At 40.2% G+C, this 15,694-nt stretch overlaps 1 protein-coding gene and 1 long non-coding RNA gene across 2 annotated transcripts; both read right to left on the reverse strand.

Annotated features, from left to right (window-relative positions):
- Positions 1 to 3,713: 3,713 nt before the first annotated feature.
- LOC141608181 (uncharacterized) lies at positions 3,714 to 4,793 on the reverse strand. The gene has a single exon (XM_074427544.1). The coding sequence runs from the start codon at positions 4,791 to 4,793 to the stop codon at positions 3,714 to 3,716; it is 1,080 nt and encodes a 359-aa protein (XP_074283645.1).
- Positions 4,794 to 10,170: 5,377 nt separating this feature from the next.
- LOC141609170 (uncharacterized) lies at positions 10,171 to 11,514 on the reverse strand. The gene is made up of 2 exons (XR_012527263.1): positions 10,938 to 11,514; positions 10,171 to 10,465 (listed from the first exon to the last, which is right to left on the reverse strand). It is a non-coding gene; the product is annotated as an uncharacterized LOC141609170 (long non-coding RNA).
- Positions 11,515 to 15,694: the final 4,180 nt, after the last annotated feature.

Here is a 15,694-nt window from a genome sequence, read left to right on the forward strand (position 1 = left end):
ATGCCGCTTTATCTCTCTTAGATTGTTAGAAAAAGTGGAGCAATATATTACCGTAAATAATATTATAATAAAATACAAAAATAAATGATATAAATAAAAGAACAATAATATAAAATAGAGTAGAGAAGAAAGATGTAGCCTGGGTCGAATCGCTCTAGGCGCTTTCCTAAGAGAGATAACGCCTCCACTGCACTGGTTACCAAATAGTGCGTTCCTCTCCCAAGATACGACAACCCGTTGGACTCCTTCGGTAGCAGCAAGAGGAGCCCCCGAACCGACGATCACCCAATGCTCAATAATATTTATTTTATATTATGAAATAACTTTGAACAAAAAACAATTGCCAATAAGATCAATATCAAAGACATATATATTTGTATATCCACCTCCTTATGCCAATGATATCTTATTTATATAAAAATGACCATTACACAAATGATCCACCTATGCAAATATATGGTCAAAGCAATTAACGTACAAAACCAACTTAATGGTGGTCAATTGATCATAATGATGATGTCCATAATTAACATTTAAAGCCATTGTTATTACCCTCATGCAAACCGTAAATTTCTATATTAGTGATAATAATCACCACTCACAACCAACATAAATGTAATTGACCACCTTTATACAAAATATTGACCATTGAAATAAATGGAGAATAAATACCGTAATAAACCATATTTAATATATTTGTTCAAATATTAAAACTCATTAAATAATTCTTAAATCACAAATATTTTTCAACACAAAGCGAGGATGATTTTATAACAAGAATAACAAGATCGGCTATCAAATCCATTGTTCGATGCTGGTATTTCCTTTCGCTTTCGCCCATTCTTCACCAACACAATCCTTGCTCATTCGATCAGGCAACGAATTCGAGATTTTGTGTCGTGAAAATGGTGAAATTTACTCGGTCAATATGGAAATTGACTTTGATGTAGGTGATGAGGAAATGGTTTTGGTGGGCACTTGTAATGGGTTGGTTTGTTTAGGATCGATTTCTGGTCGTTTATTCATTATATGGAATCCAATATAATATAAATTGAGAGACAGAGATAGAAACGATATTGCGTATTATTCACTTGTGTGTTTTGTACATGTTACAACCATATATATATATACACATAGGATTGCATCTAACAGCTAGAAAATAAGATAAATAAGGCAAAGGTACAAAGGTGCCATATATACATAAGTAGCCGTTGGGGGAGAAGATATGGAGATCGTATTACCCCCCTCAAGTTGGAGCGTGTAAGTTGATCACGCCCAGCTTGGATAGAAGGTCTTCGAACTGTGTGCGCCCGAGTGCCTTGGTAAGGATGTCGGCCAATTGGACCTCGGTAGGGACGTAGCTTGGTTTGATAAGACCATTCAAAATCTCGTCCCGAATGAAATGGCAATCCACCTCAATATGTTTAGTGCGTTCATGAAAGACCGGATTGCGGGCAATGTGAAGAGCCGACTGATTATCGCATGATAGAGCAATAGATAGGTGAGCGATGTGGTATACCGAGAAAATTAATAAGGCCTTTCAGCCACTTTAGTTCGCATACGGTATAAGCCATAGCTCTATATTCGGCCTCGGCGGAGGATTTAGACACGGTAGATTGTTTCTTAGTCTTCCACGAGATGGGGGAGTTCCCAAGGAAGACAATGTAGGCCGAGAGAGAGAGCGACGAGTAGTTGGGCAAGTAGCATAGTCTGAGTCGCAATAAGCATGAAGGAGCAGAGAGGCGTTGGAATGGAGCAGCAAACCTTGACCCGGGTTATTTTTAAGATAACGGACAACTTGTAGAGCAGCCTGCCAGTGATCGGTACGAGGCGCGGTCATGAATTATGCAAGGGTGTGGACCGAGTAGGTTATTTCAGGCCGGGTAATGGTGAGATAGACTAGACGACCTACCAACTGACGGTATGGTTGGTGGTCGTGAAGTGTAGGAGACTTGGATTCGGCGAGGTTATGATTGGGCTCCATAGGTGTGGACGCGGGTTTGGACCCAAGGAGACCGGTTTCAGTGAGAATGTCCAAAGTGTATTTGCGTTGAGAGATAGACAATCCACTCGAATTGCGGGCGATTTCTAGGCCGAGGAAGTATTTGAGAGGACCCAAGTCCTTCATGTGTAAGCAAGTGCTTAAGTAATTTTTGAATTGTTGGATCATATTTGTGTTGTTTCCACATATGACTAGGTCATCGACATAGACTAGTACATGTATCTCGGCATTTTGTTTTATAATGGAGAAAAGTGAGTGATCGAAAGGACATTGTGTAAAACCATATTGTTTAAGGGCGGAAGCGCGTTTTGCATACCAGCATCGTGGGGCTTGTCGAAGTCCGTAAAGGGACTTACGAAGACGGCATACTCTGTTGTCGGAAGGAGAATGGAACCCGGGTGGCGGTTTCATGTATACTTCTTCTTGAAGGTCGCCATGGAGGAACGCATTGTGGACGTCCATCTGATCGATATGCCAGTGCTTAGCTGCAGCAATAGTAAGAAGGGTACGAACTCTAACCATCTTGATTGTAGGAGCAAAAGTTTCTTGAAAATCGACTCCTTCGATTTGCCTATTTCCCATGATGACAAGACGAGCTTTGTATCGCTCAACGGACCCATTAGCATGATATTTTATCTTGTAGACCCATTTAGAACCAATAGCTTTTTTGTGAGGAGGAAGAGGTTCGAGGGTCCACGTATTGTTGCGTTCGAGGGCGTCAATTTCACTCTTCATTGCCTCGCGCCATTCGGGTACATGCATAGCCTCTTTAAAGGAAGATGGCTCATGATTTTTGGTCACGGTCGCAAGAAAACTTTTATGGTTAGGAGAAAATTTATCATACGTCAGAAAATTAGATATAGGGTAGCGTGTACCTGAAGATGATGACGCGGTGACGTGGTGAGTTGAGGGACCGATAGGTGGACGAACATAACCAGTGAGACGGGTGTTGGGAATTTTGGGTCGATGCCCCTTGCCCATAGGCTCGGTGTTGGATGTTTCGGGTGGAGAGGGTGGAGTAGTGTTGGGTTCGGCCGTGGTAGCGAGGGTGTCAGGCGTCGAATCGGGTGTGGTGGGGTGAGCTGTTGAGGGGGTTGAGTCGTTGATGGGAGTAGAGGATTGTTGGTCCGTGTGGGGTATGGTAGTGGAGATAAGAACATGTTCGATGGGTTGAAGTGTATCATTGAGAAAAGAAGACGTGATGGGTGGAGTATCGTGTATGTTTAGAGAATGATAGGGGAACTCATGCTCGATAAAGATGACATCACGGGAGGAAAAATAGGTACCCGTATCCAAATCGTAGACTAACCACCCCTTTTTGCCAAAAGGATAGCCTAGGAACACGCATTTCCGACCACGAGGAGTGAATTTGTCACGAGAGCGATTTATATGTTTAGCATAGCAGAGACAACCAAAGGTGCGGATATGGGTCATAGGTGGTGGTTCGTTAAAAAGCATCTCGTAGGGAGTTTTACCATTTTGAATCATAGACGGAGTTCGATTAAGTAGGTAAACGGCCCCCAATATACACTCGCCCCAAAAATGAATCGGTAGACTAGCTTGAAAGAGAAGGGCACGAGCGACGTTTAAAATATGAAGGTGTTTTATTTCGACTCGGCCATTTTGTTGAAGGGTATCAACATTTGACGTTTGAAAAAGAATACCATTTTCGCGAAAAAACCGTTCAAAACAATTAAATTCAGTGTCATTGTCACTTCGAAAGACTTTGCTGCGGACCAGCACGCGGACCAGCACTGGCTGAGGCAGAATGTTTGCTGCGGTCTTGCTGAGTTCGACGGGGGTCAGGAACAAAGACGTCCTGACTTAGGTCTGTCACATTAGGATCAATGTAGACGCGGTCACGGGGTCTATCGCCCCACCAGTCGGAGAAATTTCCCGTAACGCTATAGCAAGTTCGTAAGTAGTGACCATGTTTTCGACAAACTATGCAATACGGTCGATTAGAATTTGGAGGTTGATTATTAGTGAGATTGTGGGATCGATCAGAGGAGACCTCACGAGTCCCTCCTTTACTGGACTTCGAGCCATATGAGGCTTTGGCTGCGAATGCCATGGGTTCAGGGCGGGGGTCAGACACGGTTTTAGATAGGGAACGAACCCCTTCCTCTTGAAGTAAACGGTTATAAACAAGATTAAGATTGGGAAGAGGGGTTATACCAATAATTTGCGAGCGGGCAGTGTCAAAGCGATCATCTAGACCCATTAACAAATCACGGACCTGATCTTTTTCACGACGAGAGTCAAAGATGCTTACCCAATCACAGGGACATACCTTGCAAGAACATGAAGGGAGGGCATCGTGTTCCAACAACTCGTCCCAGAGACTGGTAAGGCGACCATAGTACGTCATTATTGATTCATTCGGGGCTTGATGGCAGGCACTAATTTCGGCCTTGAGAAGGTAGATACGTGCTTCATTCTCTTGACTGAAGCGTTGGCGAATAGTGTCCCAAACCAGTTTAGCTTCGGGACGATAGGAAATCGATTTGGCTAATTCGACTTCAATGGAGTTGTAGATCCAAGCCGTGACAAGGGCATTGGTTGAACGCCAAATTTTGAAATCTTCGGCAGACTCTGCGGGTTTGACGATGGTCCCCTCAATGTAACCTATCTTGTCTTTAGCGAGAAGGGCAAGACGGAAGGCGCGAGACCACTCATCGTAATTGTTACCGTTGAAAGTAATATGAGTAATTTTGGTGCCCGGATTCTCGATTTGGATGACTGAGACCGAGGAGGAAGGTGGCGTTGTGGTTTGTGATGTGTTAGTCATGATAGAGATGGTAGGGTTTGAGATGAGGAAAGAAAAAGATTTTAGAGAAACCTGTTAACTGATACCATAATATAAATTGAGAGACAGAGATAGAAACGATATTGCGTATTATTCACTTGTGTGTTTTGTACATGTTACAACCATACATATATATACACACATAGGATTGCATCTAACTGCTAGAAAATAAGATAAATAAGGCAAAGATACAAAGGTGCCATATATACATAAGTAGCCGTTGGGGGAGAAGATATGGAGATCGTATTACAATAACCCGTGAATTTTGTAAATACTTTGACCCTGAAATATCTGTCTATCTTAATCAACGGATATGTGTAGATGGGTTTAGCCGTTCTTATATGGTGAGTTGGGGATTTGGGTATGTTTCCGCCGTTAATGACTACAAGATCGTTCGGATATGTAAAAAACGGTTTGTCACCTCTTTTAAGGTTCGTGTCTACTCGACTAAGTTTGATAAATGGAAATTAATCAACCGCGAGGCTTCTCATCATAATTTCTCAGGTTTGGTGTTTCCGGGGTGCTTACGTGGATGAGGGGTAATGGTTAACGAGACTTTGTATTGGATGTGTGACATCCCTCCTGTCATGAAAGGGCATACAAGGACAATTCTTTCCTTCAATTTGGCATCTGAAATATTTGACACGTATCCCCGGCTAGAGGAGGTGAGCAATCTGAGCACGCAGTCATCGCCCTATGTTAAACGTATAAATGAATATTTTGATGAGCTCTTTTGGGAAGGAATTGAGAGTTTATCTAAGTATGGTCGTCTTGTAATATGTGATCAAGGTAATGTAAAAATGTTGAAAATTCTTGAAGAAACGGAACAAATCATTTTTTCTAGCGACTGGACAATCTCAACGTATTATAAAAACTTGATTGGATTCACTGGAATTCACAAGATATCTTCACGACAAAGTTCTAGTAGTCATCCACCATGTTTAGGCATTATCATTATAAATCCGCAGACTTTGGAGCACTCACAGCTGATGAACCTTGAAAGAAGGTCCGAGTGGGAAATTGTTAGTTATTGTGCAAGTCTTATTTCACCATATGCTCATGTTACAAGGAGTCCAGAGAATGAGCATAAGAACATCTAACTTTCGTCTTTATTTTTGCGTTGAGCTATACTTTTGTTTTCTACTATCATCATATTGTTGTTTCTGTTTTATAAAGAGCACTACTTTTGGTCCTCTAATCATTTAATGGTTGAATTATATGAATGAGTCGTTGTGAACGAGTAATTGTGAATTACGTGTTTGTTGTAAGACAAAAATGCGTTGTTGATATCGAGTTGACGGAGGGACCAACCATGTGTAGTGGCGAGGGATAAAATTAGGCGAATGGTGGTTGGTTTAATGACGGGGCTGAAGGTTTCAGAGTAGTCAATGCCGGGGCGTTGATGAAACCCTTTAGCAACTAGGCGAGCCTTGTGTTGCTTGAGAGAGCCATCGGGATTATATTTTAAACGGAATACCCACTTACATCCAATAACATTTTGAGACGGATCGGGTGGTGTAAGGGACCAGGTGTCATTTCGTATGAGGGCATCATATTCTGACTGCATAGCAGTGCGCCAGAGGGGGTTAAAAAGTGCCTGTTTGACGGTATTAGGCGTGGTGTAAACAGGGGTGGCAGTGGAATGAGAGAACTTGGCATAACGGGGATTCAGTTTATGTATATTGTTGGAGAGACGGGTGACATAAGACGGGGGAGGAGGTGGGGGAGGTGGGGGAGGTGAGGTGGAGGGTACAGACGGGGTGGCTGGTGAGGCAGGGGAAGTAGGTGAGTGGGGGAAGAAGGAGTGTCGTGTGGATTTTTGTTATCAGGGGAAACAGGGGAAGAAGTAGTGACGGGTGTGGTGGGTTGGGGTTCAGGAACGATGGGGGTAGTAGTGGTCGTGAGTGGAGAGGGAGTGAGTAGAGGAACCGTAAAGGAGCACCAGTCCTCGGCAGTGGTGGAGGATGGTGAAGTTTTAAGTTGAAGGAGTCGAGTGTAGGGAAATTCATTATCGAGAAAACGGACTGTAGATACCTCATTTCACCTTCCGCAAACCACCCGGTGATGATTGGGCCGCATGTTTGGTACGCGGAATGATTTGCGACAATTCGTAAGTTTATCATCAAGTGATCGCTCAAACATTTATGTCTACCTCATGGTCGTCATCTAGGTGTCATTGCGGTCGTTTTGGCAGTAATTAGAGTACATTTGGAGTCCGGGTCAAAAACCGTCTTCATTTCCTAAAACCGTCAAATCCCGAGTCAAAGCAATGTGCTTGTCTACTTAAGGTTAGGATGTCATAAAATGTTATGGGTATATCTCATTTTGAGTCCCATGTCACTTCTTTGGGCTAAACTTAAGGTTTACATTACAAAATGTGCATTTCATTTAGCTAAAATGATAATCTGAACTTTAGGCCCGTTTTACGAGGTGATAACGACTTTTTTGGGCCAGGCCTATTTCACAGAAAGTTATAGATCTCTTTCTTAGCTTTCCAACGCCACCGAAATCACCTTATTCCGAGTTTTTGAGAGAAAGTTATGCCTAAAATACGACAGGCTGTCAAACGCGCTTTCTTGCGCAAGAGGAACCCGCTGAGGAAAGGACGCAGCAAGTGTTGCGCCTCTTCCAAGGGACGCAGCACCTGCTGCGCCTTTTCCTCAAGGTTTTCTTTTTGTCCATGTTTCCGCGTTTAACCTAAGTCGGTTATTTCCGGATCTTTCTCTCCTTTCCTAAACCCTAATTCCGTGATTAGTATAAATAGGAGCCTTCGCTCCTCATATTTCTCACGCGAGTGTCCGCCCTTCTCTTCTCCCTTTGCATTTTAGACCTTTGTTCTTACTTTTTGGCGTCTACGTGCTTGAACATTCGACCACGTAAGCTCGGATCCTTCTGAGTACCAGCCTCGTTTGCATGACCGACCAATTTGACCAACTCCACAATCAATCAACTTAATCAATCTGTTTTAATTCCTCTTACGAGGGCACTTTCGTTACATTCGAGTCGAGCATCACTAATCGTAAACTTAGTTCATCTCGTTTCGTCAAACATGTAAGTCTGAGAGTGTAAATCTCTCTTTTATTTATTGTTATTTATCTTTTGTAATCATATTATAAGATTTATGTCGAAAGTATTTCTAAAACCGATTTCTAAAAGCCATGTTTAAAACCCTTTTTACGGATTATCAGAAGACAACCGTCGAGAAAGGACGCAGCAACTGCTGCGCCTCTTCGAAGGAGCGCAGTGCCTGCTGCGCCTCTTCGTGAGGCTGCCGCAGTTCCTGCTTCCTTTCTTCTTCCTTCGTCCTCTGTCAATTCGTTATTTTTTATTTGTTTTCATTTGTTCTTCAATTCCTTGACATAATAGCATAATAATTTCACAGGTATATTGCTCATCATTAACACGTTTAATTCGTCATTAAACCCGACTTAAATCCCTTATAATCTCATATTTGCGGGTTTTCGTCATTAAATTCAATCCGGGTTGTAGAGATTCAATTCTTTCATATTGGGTTTCTGGAATTCGATCTTTGATATATTTTCATCTATTTATTGTCATATTCGTCATTAATTCGTCATTAATTCATTATGTTTAATTTATTTCATTCACTCATGTCACTAACTAATCGTTCATTCATGTAAATAATTCGTATTAATTCCGTCTCATCCATGTTTTATTGCTTTTATGACTATTATTCACATGTAAATAACCTACTAATCACTTCCATCCGAGTCGAATATATTAATCAATCCTTAAATTAACCAATTAATGTTAACGATTTGCAGTTCCGGCTTCACAGCCAGAACTCACCCTTGGAACAGACGCAGCAACTGCTGCGCCTCTTCCAAAGGGCGCAGTCCTGCTGCGCCTGTTCCATGTTGAGTTCTGTCTCTGAACTCCGTTGTTGCTTGACCTAGTTTAATTAGCTTACGTATAATCAACTATTATCCGTATTATCACTTTCTGTTCTGTTCGTTTATTCTTCTTTTATTCGTTTTTCTCAAATTATCCGTTTTAAAGGTATTTTCGACATAAATCAATAAGTCCATTGTAATTATTGTAATTTTCATTATTGTAATTTTCCTTTATTGTATTTATCATATTTCTTGCATCACTTATATGCCTTCACATGTAATTGAATTTAAATCCTACTTCGACATTAATTGTATGCTAAATTAATTGTTCACCGACTTAGTCTAATTCTCACATGCTAGGATTAAAACTTGGATGTTGCATTGCATGCATATAATCGAAAATATATCAAGTATAGATGATGTCCCTAATCATTAGGAGAGGCCGCTATCGAGGCGGGCGGGATTAGGTGTTCGATCAAAAGAGCTTCCTAATACGTACCCTCACCCCTTACTCCAGATCTCTGTGAACATCCGTGTTCATTGGCATCCACGAGAGTCATTCTAGACATAGAATGCTAAGGGTAACGAGTTCTTGGTGTTCATGTCACTACTTTGTGTCTTGACATGGCACGAGGTATTCGAACGGTTTCCAATTTTCCACAATAAATTGGTGGCGACTCCACAAATGCAAACGCTTGTTCTCCCAAGTGCCCCCGTGGCCCATGTCCACACGGACATGGCGAGATGTGTAAATTCGAGAGGTGACGGGATCGATACAGAGGTAAGCACTCTGTGTGGGCGAATAACTAATGAAAATACATTGAGTTGAGCGAGGATCAAGTTTGTGAGAAGTATACGGGCGAAGCCAAGGAAAACACAGACAACCAAAGTTGTGAAGCTTCCGTAAGTTTGGCTCCTGTTTAAATAGAAGGAAGTATGGTGATTGGTTGGAGAGTGTGATTGTAGGCAGACGATTAATAAGATAAACGGCCGTGGTGAAGGCGTAGGGCCAGAGATCAAGTGGAAGTTGAGCGTGTGTGAGGAGGGATAGGCTGGTTTCAACGATGTGTCGGTGTCGTCGTTCGGCAAACCCATTGTGTTCGGGAGTGTGTGGTGGTGACGTTAGATGAGTGATACCTGTGTCGTGGAGATGAGGGGTGATGGTGATATATTCACCTCCATTATCGGAGTAAAATTGTCGAATTTTCCGTTGAAGAAGGGACTTATCTTTGAAACCAATAGCATAGTAACCGAGTAACAATCTGCCAAGAAATTGTGACATCTTGCCGTCATAGAATACTAAACTCAATATAATCAAACGCAACCATAACCAAAGGAGCTCATGAGTTAAGTTACATGTACGATTGCTTATAAGACCACTCATAAATAATCCGACACTAAATTTGGTTCTAATTGAGATTACAAGTCCCCAATGAAGCATAAGAAAACCAGACAACTGAAAGTCCACCTTACTCAAAATAAGAAGGCACTGCCGAAGCCAAAAATAGAACCATGTTTGATGGTTATAAAAATGCTGCAAACTGATAAGGCTCAGTAAAAATGGCCAAAAATAATAGACAAGATAATCAAAAAGATTACCAAACAACAAATTGTTCAAATGTACGGACCAGTAATAAAAGATGATCCGAAAAAAAGCTATAGCAAAGATCCTGGGACGAGCCACAAGCTGACTAACAAACTTCAGAATTGGTACAAAAATACAAAACACCGAACAATCATCAAAAAAGAAATGATTATATGCAGTGATCAAATTCTCAAGAAGCCATCTGACAACATAGCCTATTCGAGTAAGAACGAAATCGTCAAATATGAAATTAAGCTTTACAACAGTCAAATTATAATTCACTTGAATATTAACCATGTATATATGGTCTAACTCAACAATCAATAAGGTGTTATCTATAGAAATAACAACATAGTAACAGAGGAAAAGTTTCTTATAAGTATAATTACTGGACACAATTATACCTTGAGCTACAAATAACCATCTTGACAAGACTCCTAAACGGGCAAAATACATAGTCTGATCAGAACAAAAATTGTTCAGATAAAATTTGGCTTTTGCTTGGGGAGAACCTATGTCCAAAGTTTCTTTTATGTAGACAAAAGACTGAAAACTGCTCTCCGGTGCTAGATTGGAGAGCAAATCGAAGTCCACAGAAAAAGAAAACAATGGACAAGGTACAATGACAGGATTCAGTAAGAGCAAGGACTTAAAAACGGGTAAAAAGACGGACAAGAGACGACTTACATCCGTTACAGGTGACCGGCTCTTTAGCAAAAATGTATCACCGAGATGCACGACATCGACACAATGGATGGTATGGATCAATCAACAGTGGCAGGCCAATGCGAAAGGTTGAAACCTTTGTACTCCATAGGCTCAGCAAGAGCAGCGAAAGCGGCGAGTGAAAAAACTCGCCAACGTCACTATCGATGAAAACACCAACAGGCCACGACCCGACAAAAGGAAAGACCTTTAAGGGAGGAGTAGAGCACCAACACAATGGTAAAACACCAAAAGAGGCATTCGAACAAGAGATAGTCCAAATCTCACCATGAATTTCCTCAAACGATAGAAAAGAATGAGATCTGAATGGAATAGCAATGATGTTAATCAGATAAGAGAAACTGGGCAAAGATGAATCTTTTGCATGATAAACAATTTTGGATTGCTTTTGTGCTAAAATAAGAGGGATTGGAAAACAAAAGGAAGGACGGATCCTGCGTTTTGATGGTTGCTTCCAAACATTTGGTTTTCTTTTTTTCTTTAGATTTTTCATTATTCGAGAGAGAATTCTCTCACTTCTTTCTCTCTAATCTGCTTAAAAAGCAAATATAGTATCGATATACGTTAGTTTCTCCTTTGGGTCCTTATCGTCAGCCACAAGCGCCTTACGTACTAGCTCTTTCACCTCGTCGATGTCCTCGTATCCTACTTCCACGTTAACTCTCTTCCGTTATATATAGAGGACCAGGAATTCACAAATTGCCATATCCGAGATACTATAACATGGAGTAACAGTGACAGAAACTATGGTCAACGAAGAAGAGTTCATTGGACATCTAAGAGAGGATGTATGGCTGGAAAAGGCGGTCTTGATAACTCGACATGCAAATACAGAGGTGTTAGGCAGTGAGTTTTTGGTAAATGGGTGGCCGAGATTCGCAGACCTGCCACAGTCTATAGAGACGATAATGCAGGGCGTAATAACGAACGGTTATGGGCCGTCTATAGTGTAACACCTCCATACTCCAAGTGCCTTACCATGACCACTTAAGGCATGGAAGTGCTACCAACTCGGTTTTCCGAGGCAATGATAATCATAAGACAATAACGAAACGTACTTAAAAGTAAATAATGTTTAAAGTGATTACATACCAACTCCAAAACTGATAAAAAGAAATACAAATTCTCATACGGTCTACTGCTAAAACTATCAAAGCTATAAAACATCGTCTGACACAGCGGAAGACTTCTAACTGCCACGTGATGACTCATCCCGGCTATCCCATACGCGTCATATCATACCTGCTCAATAACTGCTCACCACCCCCGAATGGATCACCACAGTTTTTAAAACAATTAAACGGGGTAAGTACTAATCACACAATTTATATAATCCAACAACACAACAAACAACACAGCTCAATCGTCACAGATATACTCCGAACTCCATCACCAACTCCACAATACTGACTACACACTAAAGTGTGTAGCCTTGCCAGAGTGCCCATCGCAACAGGTCACTCCACGCCGCCAGTGGGGGACCGCAGCCGTTCCTACCTAATCCCCGCTCATCTCCGTCGAGCGATAAACCCAAATTCCTTAATGTGCACATCTCTTCTGTGGCGGGTTCCACAGAAGGCGAATAATGGGCGTGAAGCCACTCCCGCAAGTGACTCCACTCAGCCAGAGACGCGCCCCGAAGAACACAGACAGATACAAACAATCACAACTACTATCAACAACCAAATCCAACAACCGTCACAATCCGAGTATGATAATATTCAACAATCACAAAACACCAACAACACATTATGGGACTAATACTGAGTAGGGAAACCCTACCTGAAATAAGCCATCACCAAGATCGTCACAATCAGCTAATCATAACCATTCTTCAACGAAATCACCTCCTATAGACACACAATCATACAATCACAATCTACAACAACAATACTCCCCAAAACCCCCAAATTACCCAATTAGGGTTTTAAAGAAACTCAACGAAATACTATAAAATTGGTATGTAGATCTTACCCTTGACGCAAGGAACACTATGATGCAAAGAACGAGATGATCCGACACTCCTAGCCTTGGGGATTTGCCAACAACGCAACGAGAGTAACTCTTTTTTCTTTTGAAAGGTTTAGAAAGGGTAAAAGTGATTAAAGAAACTGACGGAAACCTTTTATATTAAACTCGCGTTATTAGCAAAACCCGACAAAATAACCCCGTAAAACACACTTACTCGATCGAGTAACTGACGTACTCGATCGAGTGCCGCCTACTCGATCGAGTACCAAGGCTACTCGATCGAGTACCCTACAGGTCGGAAACTATTTTAAATTGCAAACCACCCTTACTCGACAGAGTAAGACCCACTCGATAGAGTACCCAGAGGCTCATAAAACCGTAGTATTACATATAGAGACGATAATGGCGGGCGTAATGCACGGGGTTCATGATTGTGTCAACTAACCACAATATTCTATTCCCACCATCGGATCTCCCCGTCACAAAAAAAAACTGCCAGTGCTGGTGTACCTGATCATCTGTTTGAGATACACAAATTCTTGTTTACATCCGTTATTATTTACAACGGAGGTATAAATCCAACCTAACCAACACCTTTTTTCGGGGTGATAGGGTGATACACCCCTCTGTTATAATTTACAACGGTTATAAGAATACTAACTGTTTAAGATAATAAGTCTAATATTATTCCCTTTGGTAAATCAATAGATTTCTTTATTATAGTAGATCCTAGTATTTGCATTACTAACTCGGCCCCTCTATTTGTGATATCATAGTTGCAAACAATACTAAGATTTAAATCAGAACCACTAAAAGCAGCCCAATATATTTCTTCATTAACAAGTACTGGTTGTCCATGAATACAAACAACATCATCATCGAAATCAATTTTTCTCCACTTATTTTTCCTAAGAGAGAAGATATGAACAATATTACTAGCTTGTTCACTTGCCCAACGCAGTGTCGCAATTCGAACATATTTATAGTCATCAGAAGATAATGCATACCCCAAATCCACGGGCTACAAAAGGGCGACCAACATCATCAATACCCTTTAAGCACCCATCTGGCGCATATTTGTTCATCTTGTTGGTAGCCGAGTTCCATAAAAAGAATTGTTCAACAAAAGGTTTGCTTATCCTATAAGGATAAGATAATCCTTGACATCAAAGTCGAGTTTAATCAAATTATCTTCCAAGTTACCACAGATTTGATGATTATCATAAAAAAATAGGTAATAATCCTTATAACTCTGGATAAACAAGGTGTTTACAGGCGCAAAAGGGTGAAACAAAGGGGATTTCAGAAGGTGAAAAGTAGCAAATTTGGAAGAAGAAAGAGTAGAGTACCATAGTTTGGAAACTGACTTAAATCAAAGAATGGATTTAATGGGTAATCTCATAAGAATTTCGTGAATAATAAGATCATCAGAGAGGTAGCTTCGTTCTTCAATAAAATCATTCATCTTACTCTCCGCCGTAACTCTTGAGATGCAAACGTGAAAACAACCGCAGGAAACAGTATCCGCCTTCTACTTTTGCTGTGAGCGTGTTAAACAAGGTTTTTCTTTGGCTTTTAATAAACTCCTAAGGTTCCGATTTCGGACTAGGGTTGGTTTGGTTCGCTATGGAAATTTGCAACTTCTAGGCCGTTTTCCCCAAGAATTGGGAAGTACGGAGAAATTTTTTTTAAAAAATATTTAATATTTTGGCTATATTTAACTTCGGTAAAAAAAAAAAAAACAATTATGTTTTATGATTGAGTGAAATATATTGATATTATTACTCCTCAAATGCTTGCGAACTAATCAATTGGAAATACATGAACTAATCAGTAAAAAGTGATAGATTAGAACATTGAAGTATTTTAGGAAACATTGAGGTCGCGAGCGTGCTAAACAAGAATTTCTATTTTTAATAAACCCAAAACTGTTATGTAATATTATTATGTAAACATGGATGTCCATATGTTAGGATATTCTAGAGATATTATATTATGGAAATTCTACTCTATTGTGTGTATATATAAACCCCCTCATAATGCAATAATACATAGTTTTGTCTCCCTTATTTTCTCTCTACCTTCTCTTCATAATTCTATTTACTCTATATTTTACAACACGTTATCAGCACGATCTCTAACCACCCTTATTATTATTATTATTATTATTATAATTATAATTAGGAAGTTTATAATAGATCTTATTATATTATTTATGACGGATTCAGGTACGTTTTTTTTTTACAACTATAAATCGACAAATACGTCCCATGTTAATTATTAGGTGGAGAACTATTCTCTAGGTTTTGTCCTGTTTTATTTTATTTGCTATATACTTTATTCATTATTACGTACATGTTACCTTTGATTACTTGCCAAAGCATGGCAATTTTACAGACATTGAATTTACGTCCTTTTATATTTGACACACATAAGTGATTTAATCAAGACGTTTTATCGACGGAGATCTATAAATCTATAATTGAAACTTTTGATCAATTGTGAATTAATGATCCAAGTTTTAAGCAAGGATGTATCATATAATTTGGACCTAAAGTTGAAAAAGATTTATTTTACAAAGATGAGAGATATGTCCATATTATGACTTTGGCCTGAAGTTCAAAGTTTTAAAGGTGTGTAATATTTTAACACCGTCTCATCTGTACAATATATTCATATTGTATAAGTGTAAGTGGACAGAATTCCACGTCTAGGAGTATATGAACCGATGTTCAATTTTTAAGCGG

This window comes from Silene latifolia, chromosome 10 (genome assembly GCF_048544455.1).
Source record: "Silene latifolia isolate original U9 population chromosome 10, ASM4854445v1, whole genome shotgun sequence".
Lineage (NCBI taxonomy): Eukaryota > Viridiplantae > Streptophyta > Magnoliopsida > Caryophyllales > Caryophyllaceae > Silene > Silene latifolia.